This window comes from Patiria miniata, unplaced genomic scaffold, assembly GCF_015706575.1.
Source record: "Patiria miniata isolate m_02_andy unplaced genomic scaffold, ASM1570657v1 HiC_scaffold_7, whole genome shotgun sequence".
In the NCBI taxonomy this organism is placed as follows: domain Eukaryota; kingdom Metazoa; phylum Echinodermata; class Asteroidea; order Valvatida; family Asterinidae; genus Patiria; species Patiria miniata.
In genome coordinates, this window is record NW_024037074.1 from 29530883 (window position 1) to 29551879 (window position 20997).

The 20997-nt window shown below is 37.9% G+C and overlaps 1 protein-coding gene across 1 annotated transcript; it reads right to left on the reverse strand.

The window, feature by feature from the left end:
• Positions 1-1307: 1307 nt before the first annotated feature.
• Positions 1308-13894, reverse strand: LOC119745102 (complement C1q tumor necrosis factor-related protein 3-like). Its single transcript, XM_038221325.1, has 3 exons — positions 13763-13894; positions 13328-13585; positions 1308-1322 (listed from the first exon to the last, which is right to left on the reverse strand). Exons 1-3 carry the CDS (start codon positions 13892-13894, stop codon positions 1308-1310), a joined length of 405 nt encoding a protein of 134 aa, XP_038077253.1.
• Positions 13895-20997: the final 7103 nt, after the last annotated feature.

A 20997-nucleotide genomic window follows, 5' to 3' on the forward strand; every position in this document is an offset into this window, starting at 1 on the left:
ACAATGTTTTATTACATGTAAAAGAATGACAGTGCGCAAATGTGAATCACCAGGAACCATACTAAATTTTAAATTATTCGTAAATTAGCAGAAAATTTTAAAGAAATGCAGTCAAACATAAATAGCCATGTTTTGTCAATGAAAAGTACCGTGATTGTGATTCTGTACTGCGCTATTGTTTTGCATCAAGATATCAAGTGAGTTTCTCAGACCCATAAAGCAACCAGTCATGGATTAAAAAACAATAATACAGTGTAAGTAGTTGCGGAAATATTGTAAGCTGACAGGAATTCCTCTTTGTCCAAATAGAAAAAAACAAACACCTGATTCCCGTTTGTTTTCTATTGCTTAAAGTTGTGGCCTCACAAAATGTTGGTCCGGGATCTGCATCAACTGTTTGCGTAGGAACCATTATTCAGCTATATCATGCACAGCACAATGCCCTCTCACCTGGTTAATTTCAAACATGGATTTCAATAAAGCATCGAGCTATTTTCTTTTAATTTATTTATTTATTTAAACTTGTTTATACACGGTAACCCATTGAACCAAGGTTGTTTTTCAAGGGGCCGTGTTACATCATTTTACCTGTTGCGTAAAATTAGACAATACACAAAATATAATCAGTAATTCAAATCATATATAAAACAACATGAAACATTAAGTCAATGTGTAAAAGTAAGTACAAACCTTCAAAAATTTTTTTTTTTTAAATAACACAGCATGACATAATGAACTGATTCCAAAATGTCCGTTGGGAAAAGGCACAATTTCTGGATCGGAAATTAACGCGCTGGTTCGACAATTTAGCAAACGTGTGTCAGCATCATAGTCACAAAAGATTCAATTAATATTTTATTCATAAACATCAAGGGTTTGTGCAGTCACCAAGCAAGTACACAGTACATAAACACAAAAAAGGAAAGACAACGTACTACCACGCTTGTTGTTTGAAAAATAATTGTGTCAGCAATAATTATCAAAACCTTAATCGCACCATAATTTAAACACTTTGTGGAAAAAGCTATGCCTGGCAAGTGATTAACCAAAAAGTCAGACACAGTTGTAAGGTGGATGTGTTAGGGCAATGGAACCCTAGAATAATATCACTTCAACACCTTTTCGTCGAGCGACGTTTTCCGTAATAATTTTAACCCAAATGGTTTATAAATAAACATAACAAAAAGATGCAGTCTCCCACCTCATCACATCTCTATTATGATGCTTGATTGCGGTAAATGTCAAGTAACATACATTACCTTAAAGTAACGCTCTTGAATCCTATCACGAAAGGAATCCTCAACACTCTAGCAGAATGCTGGCTGAAAAAAAACACGAAAAAACAAACAAAAATGATAAACTTACAATTCCACTCGGTGGAGGAGGCATAGCTGAATTTCACAAGTAAAAATATATTTGTTGGGCGAACTGCGCTTACGGCTTCAACGGACTCACGCAAAAGTTAACAATTTCGAAAAAAAAACATTTACTCACAAAAAGGATTCTATTCTTTCTTTTTTTAATCTTTAGGGAAACAAAACAAGTTTAAGCCAGGCAAGTTTATGGCGATCGCGTAGTGTAGGACCCCTGTTTAGTGTAGGACCCCGCGGTGATCGTCATCTTTATTTTCGTGTTGCATTTTGTTGTTGTCATCGTCATTTTACCCCCAAATTTCCCTCAAAAACTCAAAATCCTGCCCATTATTTATCACATACCTATATGCTCTTAATGTCGCCAATTAGTTTGGTTAGTCAAATAATTTAAAAGTGGGTTTTGTTCCCTTATAAAAACCGGGCCCGTAGATACACGATCGCCAAGTTTATTTACAAATTCCCGGAAAAGTAACTTACCGGTTTAATGGCAGAAACTCAATGCACAAAATGAAGATAAGACTCGAATCAATACCCTGTGAAAATCGTTTATAATTAAGCTGAACACGGAATGGGTTTTCAAAATAATGTCCCCGCGGGCACAGTCTTTTACGTTTGTTTGCAACGGAATTATTTTTCCAGACCAAACCATTGCTGTGCATACATTTTTTTTAACATTTATATGATCCACTGGGCAAAAAACTTCAACAGGTTAGTTGAAATGCACCGTAGTTCATATTCTATGGAATTTGGTTGCATCTAACAAAATAACTATATTCCTGTAAAATTGCTTGAATTTGTTGTATGAATCACAATAAACATACCTTGTCTACATTGATAAGGGAATCGATCTCATACCGAGGAAGTATATATAGTGGCGGTAATAATACAGGTGGACTACCCAGAGTTGCTGACTCGAGTCAAGTGACTTGGACTCGAGTCGGACTCGAGTCGCTATTTTTGTGACTTGTGACTTGACTTGTAAATACCATCTTAGACTTGTGACTTGACTTGGACTTGCAAACAATGACTTGTGACTTGACTCGGGATTGCAAAAAATGACTTGTTACCAACCCAAGTCAGACGCTAAATCCAGTAAAATGAATAGTTCCCACTAGTTTCAAAAGTTTTCAATAAGACTGTCACAACAAACTACACAGTTTTCAATGACCAAGTCTCTTGCTTAATGTAATGGTTGAACAAACTTTGAAAGGAACCTTTCATGAAAAGAAAGCAGCCCTTTGTCAATTGCATGTAAAATACCGGATAGCTTAACCCATTGGTAGACGTTTAGTATACATGAAAATTGAACAATTAGTGTTAGTATACTACATGTAATCGAGTGAGTCTTTTTTTCATGTCATGTCAACATTTATTTCTACAGTGTTAAGTAAATTAATTAAAGTATACAAAGGGCTAATATCCAACAGATATGTGATAAACTACAAGAATAGTATTAGCAACACATTGAAAAAGGGGAATTAAGGAGGCATGTTCAAAATAACTCGTAAGTTGACGCCAGGTTCTTTTAGCTTATTACAGCTGGACAAAATAATGTGCAACTTGACGACGTGTTCTTGGACAAAGATACTTGTGACTTGACTTGTGTTTAGACCAAATGACTTGTGCTTTGACTTGTGACTGGACCTAATGACTTGTGACTTGACTTGTGACTGGACCTAATGACTTGGGACTTGACTTGTGACTGGACCTAATGACTTGTGACTTGACTTGTGACTGGACCTAATGACTTGTGACTTGACTTGGACTTGCAAACAATGACTTGTGACTTGACTTGGACTTGCAAAAAATGATTTGCTGCCACTACCGCAATCAAGTTACAGTCGCTAAAAAGAAGAATATATTTTGGTATGAGAAATCAGGGTACTGGTTTGGCTAAAGCGTCAGCCACCATCTGTTTAGCAACCGAATGTGGATTTAAATCTATAGGATATGTGAAAATCGGTACAACCATTCAACAAAATATATTCAAAATATTAAGCCAAATACCACTATCGCTGTTTGTAAAAAAATAATTCAACAGAACCTGAGTGGCATGCTGAGTGGAACCCTATGCAAACATAACTGAATTCATGCGACAGCTTGTGCTGCAATTTTTTTAAGGGGTCAGTACAGCAAAAGGCCCGCATAAAAAAAATGTGTACAAACTTCAACTGCATACACTGATTTCTACAAAGGAATCCCAGCGAGAACTTTAAAAGTAAAACAATTGTTTGTAAAACTCACCTAGCAAATCTCGTTCTTGTTGTTCTCACAGTCAGGTTTCTCTCTCGGCTTGTCTTAAGAGGCTGAAAAGGAGCTACGGTTGCCTGTGAGGGGAAAAGCGGGCGCTCGTGCCTTAAATATTACCATCGATTTCCTGAGCAGTGACTGAGGAAAATGGCTCCGTTTGTGATTGGTCCTGCGCAATGTCAATCACACACCACTGACTCGCTTCATATTAAAGAGACGGATGTTATAAGTTGATGCGGTCCAGGCTATATACATATAGTCACTATAAAAACATGTATCACCGACACTGAAACAGTCGCATCTTATTGGCAGATATCATATGGATATCGGTGACGCATCAAAAACACGTGATTTGTGATTGACACAAACAACCTGTCGATCACAGACCACTCACTTGTGGTCACCGACTTGTTGGGTGACTAACTTCAATTGGTGGATAGAGAAGTGACGTACATCGGCCGTGATTCATTCAATGAGCAGGTTGCACTTCAGCCTATTAAATTGTGAGGATATGTTATTCGGAATTTTATGTGCAATTAAATCTTAGTCAAGCTAGCGGCAATACTAGGGTTTAACTTCGCGGGGGGGGGGGGTGGGGGTGTCAGAACCCGGGGTGTTTGTGTTCTTCATATGGTCCATGTAATAAATTCAAATGAAAGGTGTTATTACAACAGTGCATTTCCAATAAGGATTTAAATATGGGGGGGGGGTGCGGCCACCGGCTTCCACTGGAAGAGGAGGGGAAGAACATTTCCCCCGTGTCCCCCCGTAGTTGTGCCCCTGAGTTAGGCTTTGCTATTTAATTGAGACTTGAAGGAAAAAAAAAAACTAAATACGAGTTGGAAGAAAGTTAAAGGAACTTCGTTAAACTGTATACGCATCATATCCGGTCTGCATATCACTGCGGCCCTCTTACGGTGGAGGTGTGTTTTTGAGCTTGCGTATGTCTAAGTCCGAATAATCAGTCCCAAAAATGTAAGAATATATGACCGGTGATGATGAACCTTAAAACCACCCATTCACGAGCTAAAATAATGACACAGTTCAACAATAGCATGTACAATATTTCAAGATAAATACCCCTCTCTCGATATAAACAAAAAAGGCATGTATGGTTTGACCAGATTTCCGGTGTTTGTTATTGTTTGACTTCCGCATAACGATTCGTTCTGATCTAAGTTTGGTGATATCCGGACAAATAAATCACACTAGAATGTGCAATTCTGTATATCCAACATTATCAATTGTAACAATCTCTCAGTAAGCAAAGCCTTGCGATGATGGGGGTCGGATGGGGAAGTTGAACGACCACACGCCCCCCCCCCCATCCCCAACCCGGTGGAAAAAAGATAATGACGAAGCTACTGAACTAATTAGGGGCCTAAAATTAATGGCCATGTTTCGAAGCTGGGGACGAAGCCTAGGTTTACAAAACGCTCGAAGTCACAAGACCAAAAAAGGTGTTTTCTAAAATCCGGCTGCGTTCCGTTTCCGGCTTTCGGTATGCGGTTATCCAATGGAGCTGGATATGGATATGGAATGAAGTCGGGATTTGAAAAAGTCACTCTCTTGGCGTGTATAATAGTCTTCGTTCAAAAAAACGCCTGACTGTTCCGCCACTCGGTCAAATACTGGCGCGAGTCAGGTTGACCTCGTGAAAAGGCTACAGTTAGGCCATTAATTTTGACCAGCAGAGCAACTTCCTTGTTATTATTTGGGGAACCGGCAACTTGGAAAATTAGAAAACCCAGGGGTTGGGAGAGTGTTTGGTGGGGATGGACGCTACCTGACTATTGAGGGCACTGTTGTAAAATGCATGTACATACGCGTACGTCTATAGTGTTAATGCTTGAAATAAAGAATGTAATGCAAACAAAAACAAAACAATAAACATGTTTATGGCTGTCTTATTTGAAATCCGGTCAGTGAATAAATAGAAATCATCATATCGGCAAAATAAAATCCAAGATGGCCGCCGGCGCGCCTTCTTAAAAAGGAACTTTTGAACCAGAGCACCTAGAATAAAATATGAAGACACTTTATCAGGTAAGTCCACCATGAGGATTCCGACTCCGACATCAGTTTGACGCTATGACATCATTTTGACCCAGAAATCCAAGATAATCGCCATTCGATAGTGCAAAAACATAACTTTTGAACGGCAGCATGCACCTGGGATCATGAATAAACACATTATGTTGGCAAAATCACTGCGCTGATGCAATTTAAGAGGGTCCTAGACCCAGCATAAAGGGAGCGAGACCATCCAGCATAAAGGAAGTTTTGGACACAACTACGTCAATGGAAATTGAGCCAATGATCGATCCATTGCCCAGTTTTTCCTTTGGTTGTGGGGAATGTCATATGTGAAGTCCCTTGGTGGGTTGTTCCTTGGAACATATCTCCTGACACTCTGTGTGTTTACGTTTCCATCCATTGGATTATAGCTTCATCCCCAATGTTAATAACCATAGGAAATACGGCATTCTACTTGGAAGATTCTTCTTCGTGGAGAGCATGCACTCCTCCTCTTCATGACGTAGGGGTGCCGAATCCAGTCATGTGATCTGGTAAAGGTTACTGGGCTAATATTAGGCAGCGTATATACGAATTACGCATAACATTTATCACTGGATCAGTTTGAAGGGCCTGACGCAACAAACCAAACTTGTGTCCTTGCACTTCTTAGTCTGCCGCTGTTTCCAAGGTTTCTGTTGAGACTTGTACCATATCCCAAGTATCTATCAGCATAACTCCTAACGTTGTTCTGCTTGGTACTCTGGAATGAGGGAATTGCAGTGTAGGCTGCCAAAATGATGCCTTTCCTTGGACGCCAGATAATCTGAAAAGTCGCACAACTTAATTGGAATTCAAGTCCTTTTATTAATTAAACCGCATCTCTGGACTGGGTGTCCAAATCAGATGGGATATTGTGTCGAGTATTACCTATGCCTTCAAACCCCATAGGCAAGTTTTGCACACCAAAAACAAGAGTGCTAGTATTTGTAATATTTGTGGATTGACTGCTCTATATTTTGTTAGTTAGAGAGCAATACTAACAATTAATAATATAATACATATAAGTAAATAAACTTTTTTTGTTTAAAATTAAATTCTCATTAAATTAAATTAAACTAAATTAAATTCATCAATATCCAATAATAATATTTATTAGAAAAATTAACATAAGTAAATGAGTTGGTCTTAATTAAGTAACGTTCTGATATTTAAATAACAAAAGGAAAACTTGCGCACCAAACATGGCAGGTACATTTAACATTTAATCCCGAAAAAGAGATATTTCTAAAATGAACATGTTTTGTTGCATTTTTTTATCTGTAAAATTGCCAAGAACATATTTGCTTGGCACTAGTCTGGTTCCCAGACCTGACAATTATTCCCGACGCTCACGTCTTAAATTGTAGGCCAGGCAGCCTCCGTGGCTAAAAATAAACATGACGACATTAATGGCCCTTTTTCAAAGCGCGGCTTCGTTTCCGATTTCGCTTTACCACTTGTAGCTTTTAATGTTCTGATCAAATCCTTAAATAAATCACTTGCTTCGTAATATCAAACAGTTATGATAATACAGTTTCATGTTTTTGTAAGATAACATTGAGTAATGTTGATCTGGAATCTTCAAAATTAGGGAACCAAATAGCACTGTTAGCAGGTGGAGCCAAATGAAGACCGAGTTTTGAAAAATCTCGGTAACGGTCGTCAAATTCAAAATTGTACATGACGCAGCAAAAAGTTCGCAAGTACGATCCGAGTATATTTGATGCACAAAATCGTCGTTGAATTTCAAGTTTCCTAAATGAAAACAATGAATATTAATTATCAACTCATTTAAAATAAAATTCATAAGCAATTAGCAGTTAATTAAACCTATATTATATACTCGGAAATACTCGGGCGCTATCCGATTGTCGACGAACCGACTTCGGCAAACTTCGGAAATTTTCGGAAAAAGGAGGAATTCCTCCCGTTTTAGTCACGTGACGTAAATTGTAATACATTGTATTACCGAAGGCTACCGGACTTAAGATTCATCAGAAATAGTCGGAATCTTTTGGCACCTCCTTGCCCACAGACTTCCATGAGTACGGACGCTGCCCGAATTCAGGCGCGAACCGCGGGTTACTGTTTAATTATTGATGCATCCGTTTTGTATTTACTATTTTGATGATTATTTACTATTTTGATGATAAGTATTTTTTCATTCGTTCTTTTGTACTCCGTACATTAATTCCGTTGAGGCACAAAAGACCGCTTTTTACTTGATCTTCGCCGAAAACAGAATCAATCTTCAACATATAAAAGAAATCTTAAATACATAAAGGATCGCAAGTCAATCAATATCTGGTCATATGTTTTAAAAATCAACAAAATAATGACCGCGACGAGCAATTCCAATAAAACCAAAGGATATTACATCCTTACTGTGAATAATTATGTTATAAAATTTATAGGAAAGAATGAGGTAAAATATAAAAAGATCTTTACCTGTTTAGGAACGAAGAGAGTGATGTTTATTCTTGGTCTTCGACCAAAAAATCAAACAAACACAACATGAAGAACAGCGGAAAGCGCGCGAACTGGTCTACACAACTAAGATGGTGCTCGCCAATTTAAATAGCAGAAAACGATTACGTAACGGGCCTTATGCAAGAGTTTGCAATTTTTGTTGAGTTCCCTGAATGTATTTAATACACTCTTAACTGTTTAATAGGATGGCGCCAGACTATTAATGTGGCCTTATTTTACTGTCATTTTCCTTTTTAATTTGGCTTAAAATATTAGGGAATGTTTACATACAAATTTTAAATTATTCATCGAAGCAGACTTGAATTAATTAGTAATTTACTTGCTTTCCTTTATCTTCGCAAGTACTAACAATGAAGATTATACCTCACTTTTTATTCATTATGGCCGTCTCGTGAATAACGCTCATTCAAACATATGTAGAGGGGGTTTGCATCGCGACCGTCACTGCATGTACAGTGCCCGTTTGTGTGCTGATTTGAAAAATCAAAATTCTGATTATTATGTCCTCGCTCTTGTTATGAGAACGATATTTGGCTACGATACGGCAATCGCAGATTTGTCCTTTGAAAAAAAATATAGATAAAATATGCAATTTTCAAAATGGCAGCCTTTTCTTGTTATTCAACCTTATTGTTTTCAAATGGCTATACACGATGGCCATATAACCACACATCTTTCTCATGACATACTCTGGATGTGTGCCAAATTCTATACTTGTATCATCAAAGGGATCCCACCTTTCTGGCGTACTATCAAACCCAAACTAAGCCTGACCGCTCCCCACGCCTTTCATCGGTGGATCTATTCTATAACCAATTTTTAGGGGGGGGGGGGTGAGGGGGAGGGGAAGATGTCCGACAAGTTGGCTTTCTAAAGGATCGGCAGATTTCAAGAATCAGTGGAGGGAAGCATGATGAGTAGACATCATTGTGTTTGATATGGTGGTTTTATCTTGTTCTTTGTTTGATATATACTGAAAGTAAATTAAATGGTTTGTTGGGGTTGGGCTTGGGCATGCCCCCTCCCTCGACACCAACCTGTCCCCAACCCGTTCCCGACCCCCACTTACACTAAACCCTCATCCTCGAACTTCTCATCCATAAATTCCCAATCCCTTATCTTCAACCCCATCAGCCTTAATTCAACTAACCCTCAAACCCACCAATCCTTTACAAATCTTCACCCGACATTTAGGCTCATCACAATATTGATCATCCTGGCTTTCAAGAAATCAAAACATGCTACAGCTTGATCCTAAGTACATGATGGACAATATCGGCAATAGTTTTAATGATAGGCAATGGTTATTTTATTCAGTTTACACATTCAATATACTCACTTGTAAGAAATGAGTTTATGAGTCACAAATGATTCTAAATCAAGTAAACGCCCTAAAATGTATTGAGCTTTTACTCCCCGTGAATTCAATTGACGTCTTCCAAACATAGAGTGTATTTCAAAAGTGTTTGGCACCCTTAATAAAGTACAGCCGAAGGAGTTTTAAAAAGCGTTTTTGCAGTGATCAAAAGCTCGAGATATTTTCTCTTATTGTTTTAGTACATTTTCTGAGTAGTTATATTCGACATTCGTCAGATTGATTACTTCGTGTTGTCAAATATTTAAGCTGTCAAAGAGAGCAATATCATCAGCTGTACTTGAAATTAAGCAATCCTTTTCTTCAAACAATTATAAGCTACTACTGTGTTACTGACAAGCGATGGGGAAAATGTTAATCTTCTCTCTGTGATAGTGTCACATTTAACAACCCACATTGTATTAAATCATGAACAATTATTTATACAAATTAAACTCGTTTAATTAATATCCATGTATGTAATCATCATGCCCTGCCAGAAGTCGGAATACCAAACCATAAAGCATTACAAGGCGAACGACAGGCTTTCAATACACACAGGACTTTTAATATCAAAGCGATTATAATTCTAACAATAATTGCAGATTTGAGAACTTGTGAGAATTTTTTCCCACAAAAGTAAGATTGGGATTTGCTACGTTGCTACGACACACGATATCAATAACTGTTTTCAGTTGAACGATGAAACATGTTTGAAGCATAAATGAAGTCCAGCCGAAGACGTAGATAGTTTCCACATGTTCAAAAGCTAGTGTAATAGGGTATAGAGAAGTTTTATATCAAATTATTCTTTTCTTATAGTTTTGAGTCGTCACTGTAAGCTTGTAACTACTTTGGAGTTCAATTGTAGAAATACCGCATGAATCCTCAATTGAAAAACTCTAGCATTTGATGGAGATGGACTTTGTTTGTAATGTTATGCCTTGGGCCTGATATAAACTGACTTTGTTCAAGTTTCAATAATTGTAATTTCTCACAAGACCGCCAGGCAATAACTTTGTCAACACAAAACTTGTTCACAACTATTAACCAATTATGTATAATCTAACAAAACCTCATTTCACAATCAAACATTTCTACTGGAACAAAGTATTTCAGCAAAATGTGACCAGAAATGTCCTTATTTTAATTTATTCAGTCAGGTTGTCGGTCACATGTGAATTATAACTCCTCATCCTGCGCATTCAAATGCAGTCTCCTGACGATGACTAGAGCAGGCTAGTCGAAACGTTGAGACCAAAGACAAGTTCTTTTAGAACTTACAGCAGGACTGTTCTAAACAGAACAAAAACTACTTAGCAAGTTGATAATAAGCAGGACAAGTTCTTTTCAGAACTAATATCTTCTAAGCAGTAGTTATTACCACATGGTGTTACCGCAAAACCGAAACGATACCGATACCCCACCATGCAAAGCCTCAAATCTTATAGATTATCATGTTAACAATAATGCAATCATTTAAATAAAAAACAGTGTATTCTTTTTTTGAAGCACCTGTAAACTGTAAAAGTCTCAACGTTTCATCAAATTGCTATAAATGGCAATACAATATTTTGAATAATTATTATTTTAATTCCCAAATGTAAGTCAACAGGCCAGGAAATCTTTTTGGATAATTTGAGAAATGCTATGTAAAATTAAAATTGATACAAACATGTGATTGATTAAATCTACATTATCTGTGCTGGGCATACGCCGCAGAAGTGTAACGTCACGCGGCGTCATCTCCAATAGTGGCCGTTCCACACATTGTCTCATCCGCCAATTAACCATAGCATTTGTACGGGCGATTTTAGTGAACGTTTTCTCGTTTTAAATTTTTCTCAGACATTAAGAATAAATAAGCCCGGAAATGGCACAATGATTTAAAGCTGACTTTTAATATCACTCAGAACGTCTCGGATTCCGTTATTTGTATTCTCCGATGGATACGCCAACGGGTGACCCCGGCGGCGTATGATGTAGCTATTTCAACAGCGTATTTTATAGGGGACATACAGCCGAGAAATAAAACTGTGTGTGCACGATAACAACCCAAATACTATCAAGGTAAAGAGGAACAAAAATAATTTAATTTAATAACTTGTTCATGATTGTCTTTTCTACTTTGTTTACATTAACCTGTTAGTGTTTAATTACACAATACAAAAAAACTTTTATTTTCAAAAGTGTTTGTATTAATAACATATGACTTCTGGTTAAATGACGTCACACATTTGGCAGCCGAAGCCCAAACGCAAATCGTTATCGTGCTACGAACGTAGTCATGGATACTGATCAAATAATAGATTGGCATTAAAACAACTGAAACTAGATAATTTCTAATTCTTTCTACAATAACTTACGGTCGTAATTTGAATCCTCGCAAAGTCAGGTTGTCCAAAAACATCTAGGGACTTTTTATAAACATTTGACCAGTATTACAAAAAAGTGTAATGGCATTCCTCACTAAACATTTTCACTATTTGTTTGTAGTAAAACCCTACCGTTTTAAAATTACATTCAATTCTAAATGCACTTCCGGTAACACCGGAAGTAAATACCAAGCGATTGAATGTGTTCGGGAATTAGAAATGCTTCCCAAGGCATAATGTACATCCACAGTGAAATGAACAAGGTGCTATTTAGCATGTCAGTGCAGTTCAAACGATATAGTTCAAACTATTTGTCAAATTTTAAACATATCATTTGATGTGCAAGGACATCGCGATGACGTCACAAAAGCTTGTAAACTCCATCAATTCCAGGAGAGGTCAACGACCAACTCCAGGCTGGAGACGACCCCGTGGCCGTCCCAGATCATCGTGGTTGGAACAACTCGGACGGCCTAGCCTGATTGACTGCATGTGGAATGAGGCTGTAGGACGCGGTACACAGGAGATCGGCGCGACGGACCTATGCAGTCTATGCAGACAGTGAGTGAGTGAATGAATGACATCATGATGACATCACAAAACGTCCACATATTTTACACAGTTGACTAAAGTTCAAATTTGTACCAGGATTCATCCTTTTCCATTGATCCGTTACGTAGAAATTAGTCGGTATTTTAGGCTTCTCTGTGCATTTTATATTCAGATGACTTTACCTTCTAGTTCCCCCGACTTTGCATTGGTAATCAAAATGTGAATCAAATATGATCACAAAGTGCTGTTCATTTTGTTCACGAGTTATAAAATGATAGGAAATAGTAATACATGTATTTTGAACCAAACTTGCTTGTAATTTGATAGCCAATGCCGACATCATGACGTCAGAGTAATATTACACGCCTGGGATCAGGTTTGAGGTTTGTTCTAAGTTTCACGTAATATTGTGTACAGTTAAGAAGCAAATTTGCAAAGAAATATCTTCATGGACAAAAGGACGAGAAAATCGATTGAAATTATCTGTATTAACCGCCAGTATCAATGTCCGTTTGACAATCATGTTCATAATTGTACTAAGATAGTATAAATGAAATATTCAAGATATTTTCATCAGAATTTTTTTTATTCCACAATGTATACAAAACCGTTGTCAACAAGTGTAATTATTATTTTTAATGTCTATCAATAATATATCAATTGTATACAAGATGTGCGTGTGGGTAACGCAAAACAAATAATGACTGTTCAACAACAATTTCTTTTAATTCGGTGGTTATTTTTTTCCGCAAAATGGAATTCTAAGTATTCAGCAACACGATGCTCTTATGTATTTATGTGTGGTGATATTTTATTTATTCGGGGTAAAGGAGGAAGCCGCTAAATGAGGTGTCGTGATTGGAATAACCACCCACCCTGCCGAGCATGGTAAGATACACCGTGTCTCCTTGCTGCAGAACCAGCACCGCGCTCCCAGACATCGGCTCATAGTGACTTGCAGTGCTAAAGCCACAGACAACCACGTCGTCGTTCTTCCGGAGCTGGACGTACAGGTAGCTGCTGGAAGGATATTTGTTCATAGAAAACATGAACACGTAGGTGCCCGACACACTACACGTGAATGTGCCAGTCTCGAGATCGAAGCTGGTACCCGGCAGTAGCGTCACGGTCTGCTGGAAGGGCAAACGGGTGTTACTGTTCGTAGACACATCTGAAGCACTCGACCTCGTCACGGTGAATGCCACCCGCTGGTTGGAGTCGTCTGGTGTCTCCCCTGGCTCACCCTTTTGACCTTTGACGCCAGTATGACCGGTTGCTCCAACTAACCCTGGTGTACCCCTCGGACCTACCTTGCCGGGCAACCCTATCCCGTCGTCCCCAGGGTTCCCAGGTGTTCCCCGCTCACCCATAGGGCCAATTGGTCCAATCTCACCCTCATGACCTGGCTCGCCCTTTGACCCCGGCTGACCGAATGGCCCCATCGGCCCTACAGGTCCAGGCAGACCTGGTATGCCGGGTATTGCAGCAGGTCCCTGGCAGCACTGCTGACACACCTGAGACGCAGGACCATCACCGTCCGAGGGAACCGGCCCAGTAACGGAAGCTCGGAGCTTGACAGAGTTGCCTAGAAGTAGGGTGATTGATAAAATTGCCACACGGATCTTCATCTGTAAAGAAAAATAACAATAAAATACGTAAACATGAGAACAAATTAAATGCCGGGAAAATGATCTATGAGAGAAAAAAATATTGAAGTCATGCAGACAAACTGGGGAATCACATCTTGGCCTAAGTAAGACTTACGAAAAGTTGCCGTCGTTTGAAAAAGAAATGAATAATTATTGATGTTAACATTTTGTATGCTTAGTCAAAACTGATCTAGTTTAAAAAGCTTCTATTTAACGTTCTCACTGAACGAAATTCATTTTTCTAAATGCAGGTGGTTTATTTTGTTTAATGTCTCATCCAAAAGTGAAATCGGAAATCAGCGCTGATCAGTTTTGCTATTAGCAGCAGCTGCCATCTGTTTCATAACAGATCGAGTCTTAGAAAATTTGTTGAATTTGTAAATATCCGTGTTCCAACTGTAAAAGAAAACATAAATTTCTAAATATCAAGCCATGGTTGTTTCGAATCTAGGGGGCATGCTGGGTGAAAACCTACATACAAAAATAAATTCATCCCAGATATTGTGCCCTACATGCAAATAGTCACCCAAGAGCTTGCGCTTGAAACGTTTAAAGCGGACAGCGGGGCAGAAGGGCCATTAATTTATATAAACATCATTTCCATTCATGATTTCTACATATGATTCCAAATAGATAAAGCAATTTGAAATTGAATAAAATGTTGTACATCAGATTATCATCATCAAGGTCCGATTTGTGCTATTATGTGCCCTCTACATGTAATCTTTCCTAACCAGGTACTCTCTTATCATACGTTGCTTAACCCTAAAGGGGCCGGGTTATTTTGACCAACTCTCAGCCGGGGGGGGGGGGGGCGGATTCGGCCCCCCCCTAAGATCTCGGCCATCGAGTGACGAAAAATTTTGAAACTCGATACATGCATAGAGCAACTCTTCCTTGACTTACCCAAGAAATTTCATGACTATAGGTAAAGGGGTTTTGGAATTATGGCTAATTAATTATTCATATGTACATATGGCAATTATGCTCTGTGTACACGACGTATATGCAAAAATTCAGTTTTCACGGCGCGTAGCGCCGGAAAATTTTTCGCTACGCGGTAACCCGTGGTCCGATTTTTATGTTTTTGGTATCAAAAGATGCGCAAAGCTCGAGGCTAAAAAGTCATAACAGCTCGGGTCGCGAAAAAAAATTTTTTAGAGGCTATCACGGAAAATGTTGAGGGGGGGGGGGCGGATTCCGCCCCCCCCGGCCCTTTTAGGGTTAAAAGTAGCCTATTAAAAAAACCGGAATTGCGCACTGTGAACTAGCAAACTGACAAATGATTCTGTACTGCGGATTATTTAATTCGTTATTACAGATTATTAATTCGTTATTACGGATTAGTAATTCGTTATAAGGGATTATTAATTCGTTATTACGGATTATTTAATTCGTTATTACGGATTACTAATTCGTTATAACGGATTATTTAATTCGTTATTACGGATTGTTAATTCGTTACTACGGATTATTAATTCGTTATTACGTATTATTAATTCGTTATTACGGATTGTTTAATTCGTTATAACGGATTATTAATTCGTTATTACGGATTACTAATTCGTTATAACGGATTATTAATTCGTTATTACGGATTATTTAATTCGTTATTACGGATTACTAATTCGTTATAACGGATTATTTAATTCGTAATTACGGATTATTTAATTCGTTATTACGGATTATTAATTGTTATTACGGATTATTAATTCGTTATTACGGATTATTAATTCGTTATTACGGATTATTAATTCGTTATTACGGATTATTAATTCGTTATTACGGATTATTAATTCGTTATTACGGATTATTTAATTCGATATTACGGATTATTTAATTCGTTATTACGGATTATTAATTCGTTATTACGAATTACTTATACATTCTGATTCATTACTCGGCAACGACGGCACCGGAGCTAGTGCGAGCGTTTCATTTGGTGCCAGTGTAAAGCTATGTATATAGCGCCGCCTAGCGGCGCTATATACATAGGCCCCTGTTCACGTGCTCTCCACGTGTGAGAACATCAGACTTAATTCGTAATAACGAATTAAATAATCCGTAATAACGAATTAGTAATCCGTAATAACGAATTAATAATCCGTAATAACGAATTAATAATCCGTAATAACGAATTAATAATCCGTAATAACGAATTAAATAATCCGTAATAACGAATTAATAATCCGTAATAACGAATTACATAATCTGTAACATATATACTTGCAGTGGCGCTAATGGGCTTTCGTAGTATCATAGTCACAAAAGATTCAATAAATATTGTATTCATCAACATCAAGGGTTTTTGCAGTCCCCAAGCAAGTACACAGTACAAAAACACAAAAAGGGAAATAACAACGTACAACCAAGCTTGTTGTTTGAAAAATAATTGTGTCAGCAATAATTTTCAAAACCTTAATCGCACCTTAATTTAAACACTTTGTGGAAAAAGCTATGCCTGGTAAGTGATTAACCAAAAAGTCAGACACAGTTGTAATGTGGATGTGTAGGGCAATGGGACCCTAAAATAACATCACTTCAACACCTTTTCGTCGAGTGACGTTTTCCGTAATAATTTTAACCAAAATGGTTTATAAATGAACATAAACAAAAAGATGCAGTCTCCTACATCATCACATCTCTATTATGATGCTTGATTGCGGTAAATGTCAAGTAACATACATTACCTTAAAGTAACGTTCTTGAATCCTATCACGAAAGGAATCCTCAGCACTCTAGCAGAATGCTGGCTGAAAAAAAAGAAAAAAAGATTAACTTACAAATCCACTCGGTGGAGGAGTCATAGCCGAATTTCACAAGTAAACATATCTTTGTCGGGCGAACTGCGTTTACGGCTTCAACGGACTCACGCAAATGTTTACAATTTCGAAAAAAAATATTTACTCACAAAAAGGATTCTATTCTTTGTTTTAATCTTTAGGAAAAACAAAACAAGTTTAAGCCATGTAAGTTTATGGCGATCGTGCAGTGTAGGACCCCTGTTTAGTTTCCATAAAATTAGAAAAAAGTGTTTTTTGTATTACTTAGAAATGACCTTTTCAACCTAGAGCAGACTTCTCTCAATATAATGAATCCTTTTTTTTGGTAATATTTAAACAGGTTCTTGGGGTAGAAATTACGATTTTCCTGTGTGGTTTACAGTTGGTGCCCTGCATGTTCACGGTACATCGCGCGGTGATCGTCATCTTTATTTCCGTGTTGCATTTTGTTGTTTTCATCGTCATTTTGCCCCCAAATTTCCCTCAAAAACTCAAAGTCCTGCCCATTATTTATCACATACCTATTTGTTCTTAATGTCGCCAATGAGTTTGGTTAGTCAAATAATTTAAAAGTGTTTTTTTTCCCTTATAGGAACCAAGTTGATTTACAAATTCCCGGAAAAGTAACTAACCGGTTTAATGACAGAAACGCAATGCTCAAAATGAAGATAAGACTCTAATCAATACCCTGTGAAAATCGTTTATAATTAAGCTGAACACAAAATTAAGCTGAACACAAAATTTCAAAATAATGTCCCCGCGGGCACATTCTTTTACGTGTGTTTGCAACGGAATCATTTTCCAGACCAAAACATTGTGCATACATTTTTTTTACATTTATATTATCCACTGGGCTAAAACTTCAACAGGTTAGTTGTAATGCACCCTAGTTCATATTCTATGGAATTTGGTTGCATCTAACAAAATAAAATTGCTTGAATTTGTTGTATGAATCACACTAAGCATACATTGTCTACATTCATAAGGGAATCGATCTCATACCGAGGAAGTATATATAGTGGCGGTAACAATACAGGTGGAGTAAAACAATTGTTTGTAAAACTCACCTAGCAAATCTCGTTCTTGTTGTTCTCACAATTAGGTCTCTCTTGGCTTGTCTTAAGAGGCTGAAGAGGAGCTGCGGTCGCCTGTGAGGGGAAAAGCGGGCGCTCGTGCCTTAAATATTACCATCGATTTCCTGAGCAGTGACTGAGGACAATGGCCCGGTTTGTGATTGGTCCCTGCGCACTGTCAATCACACACCACTGACTCGCTTCATATTAATGAGACGGATGTTATGAGTTGATGTGGTCCAGGCTATATAGTCATTATAAAAACATGTATCACCGACACTGAAATAGCCGCATCGTATTGGTGAATACCATATGAATGTCGGTGACACATCTAAAACACGTGTTTTGCGATAGACACACACAACATGTCAATCTCAGACTACTCACTTGTGGTCACCGACTTGTTGGGTGACAAACTTCAATTGGTGGATAGCGAAGTGACGTACATCGGCCGTGATTCATTCAATGAGCAGTTTGCACTTCAGTCTATCAAATTGTGAGGATATGTTATTCGGGATTTTATGTGCAATTAAATCTTAGTCAAGCCAGCGGCAATACTAGGTTTTAACTTCGCAGGGGGGGGGGTGTCAGAACCCGGGGTGTTTTTGTTCTTCATAATGGTCCATGCAATAAATTCAAATGAAAGGTGTTATTACAACAGTGCATTTCAAATAAGGATTTAAAAATGGGTGGGGGGGGGGCATTGGCTTCCACTGGAGAAGGAGGGGAAGGACATGTCCCCCGTGTCCCCCCGTAGTTGTGCCCCTGAGTTAGGCTTTGCTATTTAATTGAGACTTTAAGAAAAAGAAAAAAAAAACTAAATACGTGTTGGTAGAAAGTTAAATGAACTTCGTTAAACTGTACGCATCATAATCCAGTCCGCGTATCACTGCAGCCCTCTTACGGTGAAGTGTGTTTTTGAGCTTGCGTATCTATAAGTCCGAATAATCAGTCCGAGAAATGTAAAAATTGACCGGTGATGATGAAACTTAAAACCACCCATTCACTAGCTAAAACAATGACACAGTTTAACAATAGCATGTACAATATTTCAAGATAAATACCCCCTTTCTCGATATAAACAAAAAAGGCAAGTATGGTTTGACCAGATTTCCGGTGACTGTTATTATATGACTTCCGCATAACGATTCATTCTGAACTAGGTTTGGTGATATCCGGAAAAATAAATCACACTACAGTGTGCAGTTCTGTATATTCAACATCATCACATTGTAACAATCTCTTAAGCCAAGCATTGCAACGATGGGGGTCGGGTGGGGTAGTTGAACGACCACACGCCCCCTCCCCAACCCGGTTGGGAAAAAAAGATAACGACGAAGCTACTGATCTAATTAGGGCCTAACATTAATGGCCATGTTCCCATGCATGCCGGGGACGAAGCCTAGGTTTACAAAACGCTCGAAGTCACGAGACTTAAAAAAGTGTTTTTCAAAATCCGGCTACGTTCCGTTTCCGGCTTCAGATTCGGTTTCCCCATGGAGCTGGATATGGATATGGAATGAAGCCGGGATTTGAAAAAGTCACTCTCTCGGCGTTTATATAGTCTTCGTTAAAAAACGCCTGGATGTTTTGCCACTCGGTCAAATACCGGCGCGAGTCAGGTTGACCTTGTGAAAAGGCTACAGTTAGGTCATTAATTTTGACCAGCAGAGCAACTTCCTTGTTATTATTTGGGGAACCGCCAACTTGGAAAATGAGAAAACCTGGGGGTTGGGAGAGAGTTTGGACGCTATCTGACTATTGAGGGCACTGTCCAAGTGTAGAATGCATGTACATACGCGTACGTATATAGTGTTAATGCTTGAAATAAAGAATGTAATGCAAACAAAAACAAAACAATAAACATGTTTATGACTGTCTTATTTGAAATTCGGTCGGTGAAATAATTATCACATGGGCAAAACAAAATAATGTGAATGTGATAGTTGCAGAAAATCATATGTTAGTAGTCAATGACGAAAATGATAGAAACATAATGAATATAGGTAATTGAGCTGATTTTCTTTTACATGTGCAGTGCGTCTTAACACAATTTAGTAGACAAACAACATGTTTGTTTCTGAGGAAACTATATATATTTTTTAAACAACATGTGATGATAGAGTTTCTTTAACCAAAACAAGATTTTTGTTCTGTGATTTTGACCTTTTGTTTAAAAATTACGTATGCAAAGCCCGTAAAGACTGTCAAAATCTTGGAACGATTGCATCATTTACATTGATGAGCTCCAGGTTCTCGCCAGCATTCATGTTACTATAAATGAAAATTCAGCCGATGATGGATCCATTGCCCAGGATACCTGCCCAAACAACAAGTGTTTCCTTTAGTTGTGGGAAATGTCATAAGTGAAGTCCATTGTTGGGTTGTTCATTTGAACATAATCTCCTGACATTGAGTGTGTTTACGTTTCCGTCTATTGGAATGTAGCTTCTTGCCCATGATGTCCCGAAGGAATCTGTCTGTGCGATAAGTTAGGCCCCTTGGGTTAATTACAAGATTCTTCTTCGACGATAGCCCTCCTCCTTTGCATGACGTAGGGGTGCCAATTCCAGTCTTGTGATCCGGGGCTGATTTTTTTTTTTTATTAAAAATTTAATTCTCAAAAGTAAATATATTTTTACAGTGAAAAGGGTAAACATCGATATCCAATACAAATAATAAAAAATAACAAACCTATGAGTTAATTTCAATTAAGTAACGTTCTTATATTCTAATAACGAAAAATATACTTGCCCACCCAAAAATGGCACATAAAGGTAACATTATTCTAATCCTTAAAGAGAAATATGTCTTATATTAACAGGTTTTGTTTAAATTTTGTATCAGTAAAATTGCCAAGAACATACTTACTTGGCATCTCCTTGTTGCCCACAGGCCTCCATGATTACGGACGCTGCCCGAATTCAGGCGCGAACCGCGGGTTATTGTTTAATATTATTGATGCATCTGTTTTGTATTTACTATTTTATGATGATCATTTACTATTTTGGTGATAAGTATTTTGTTCATTCGTTCTTTT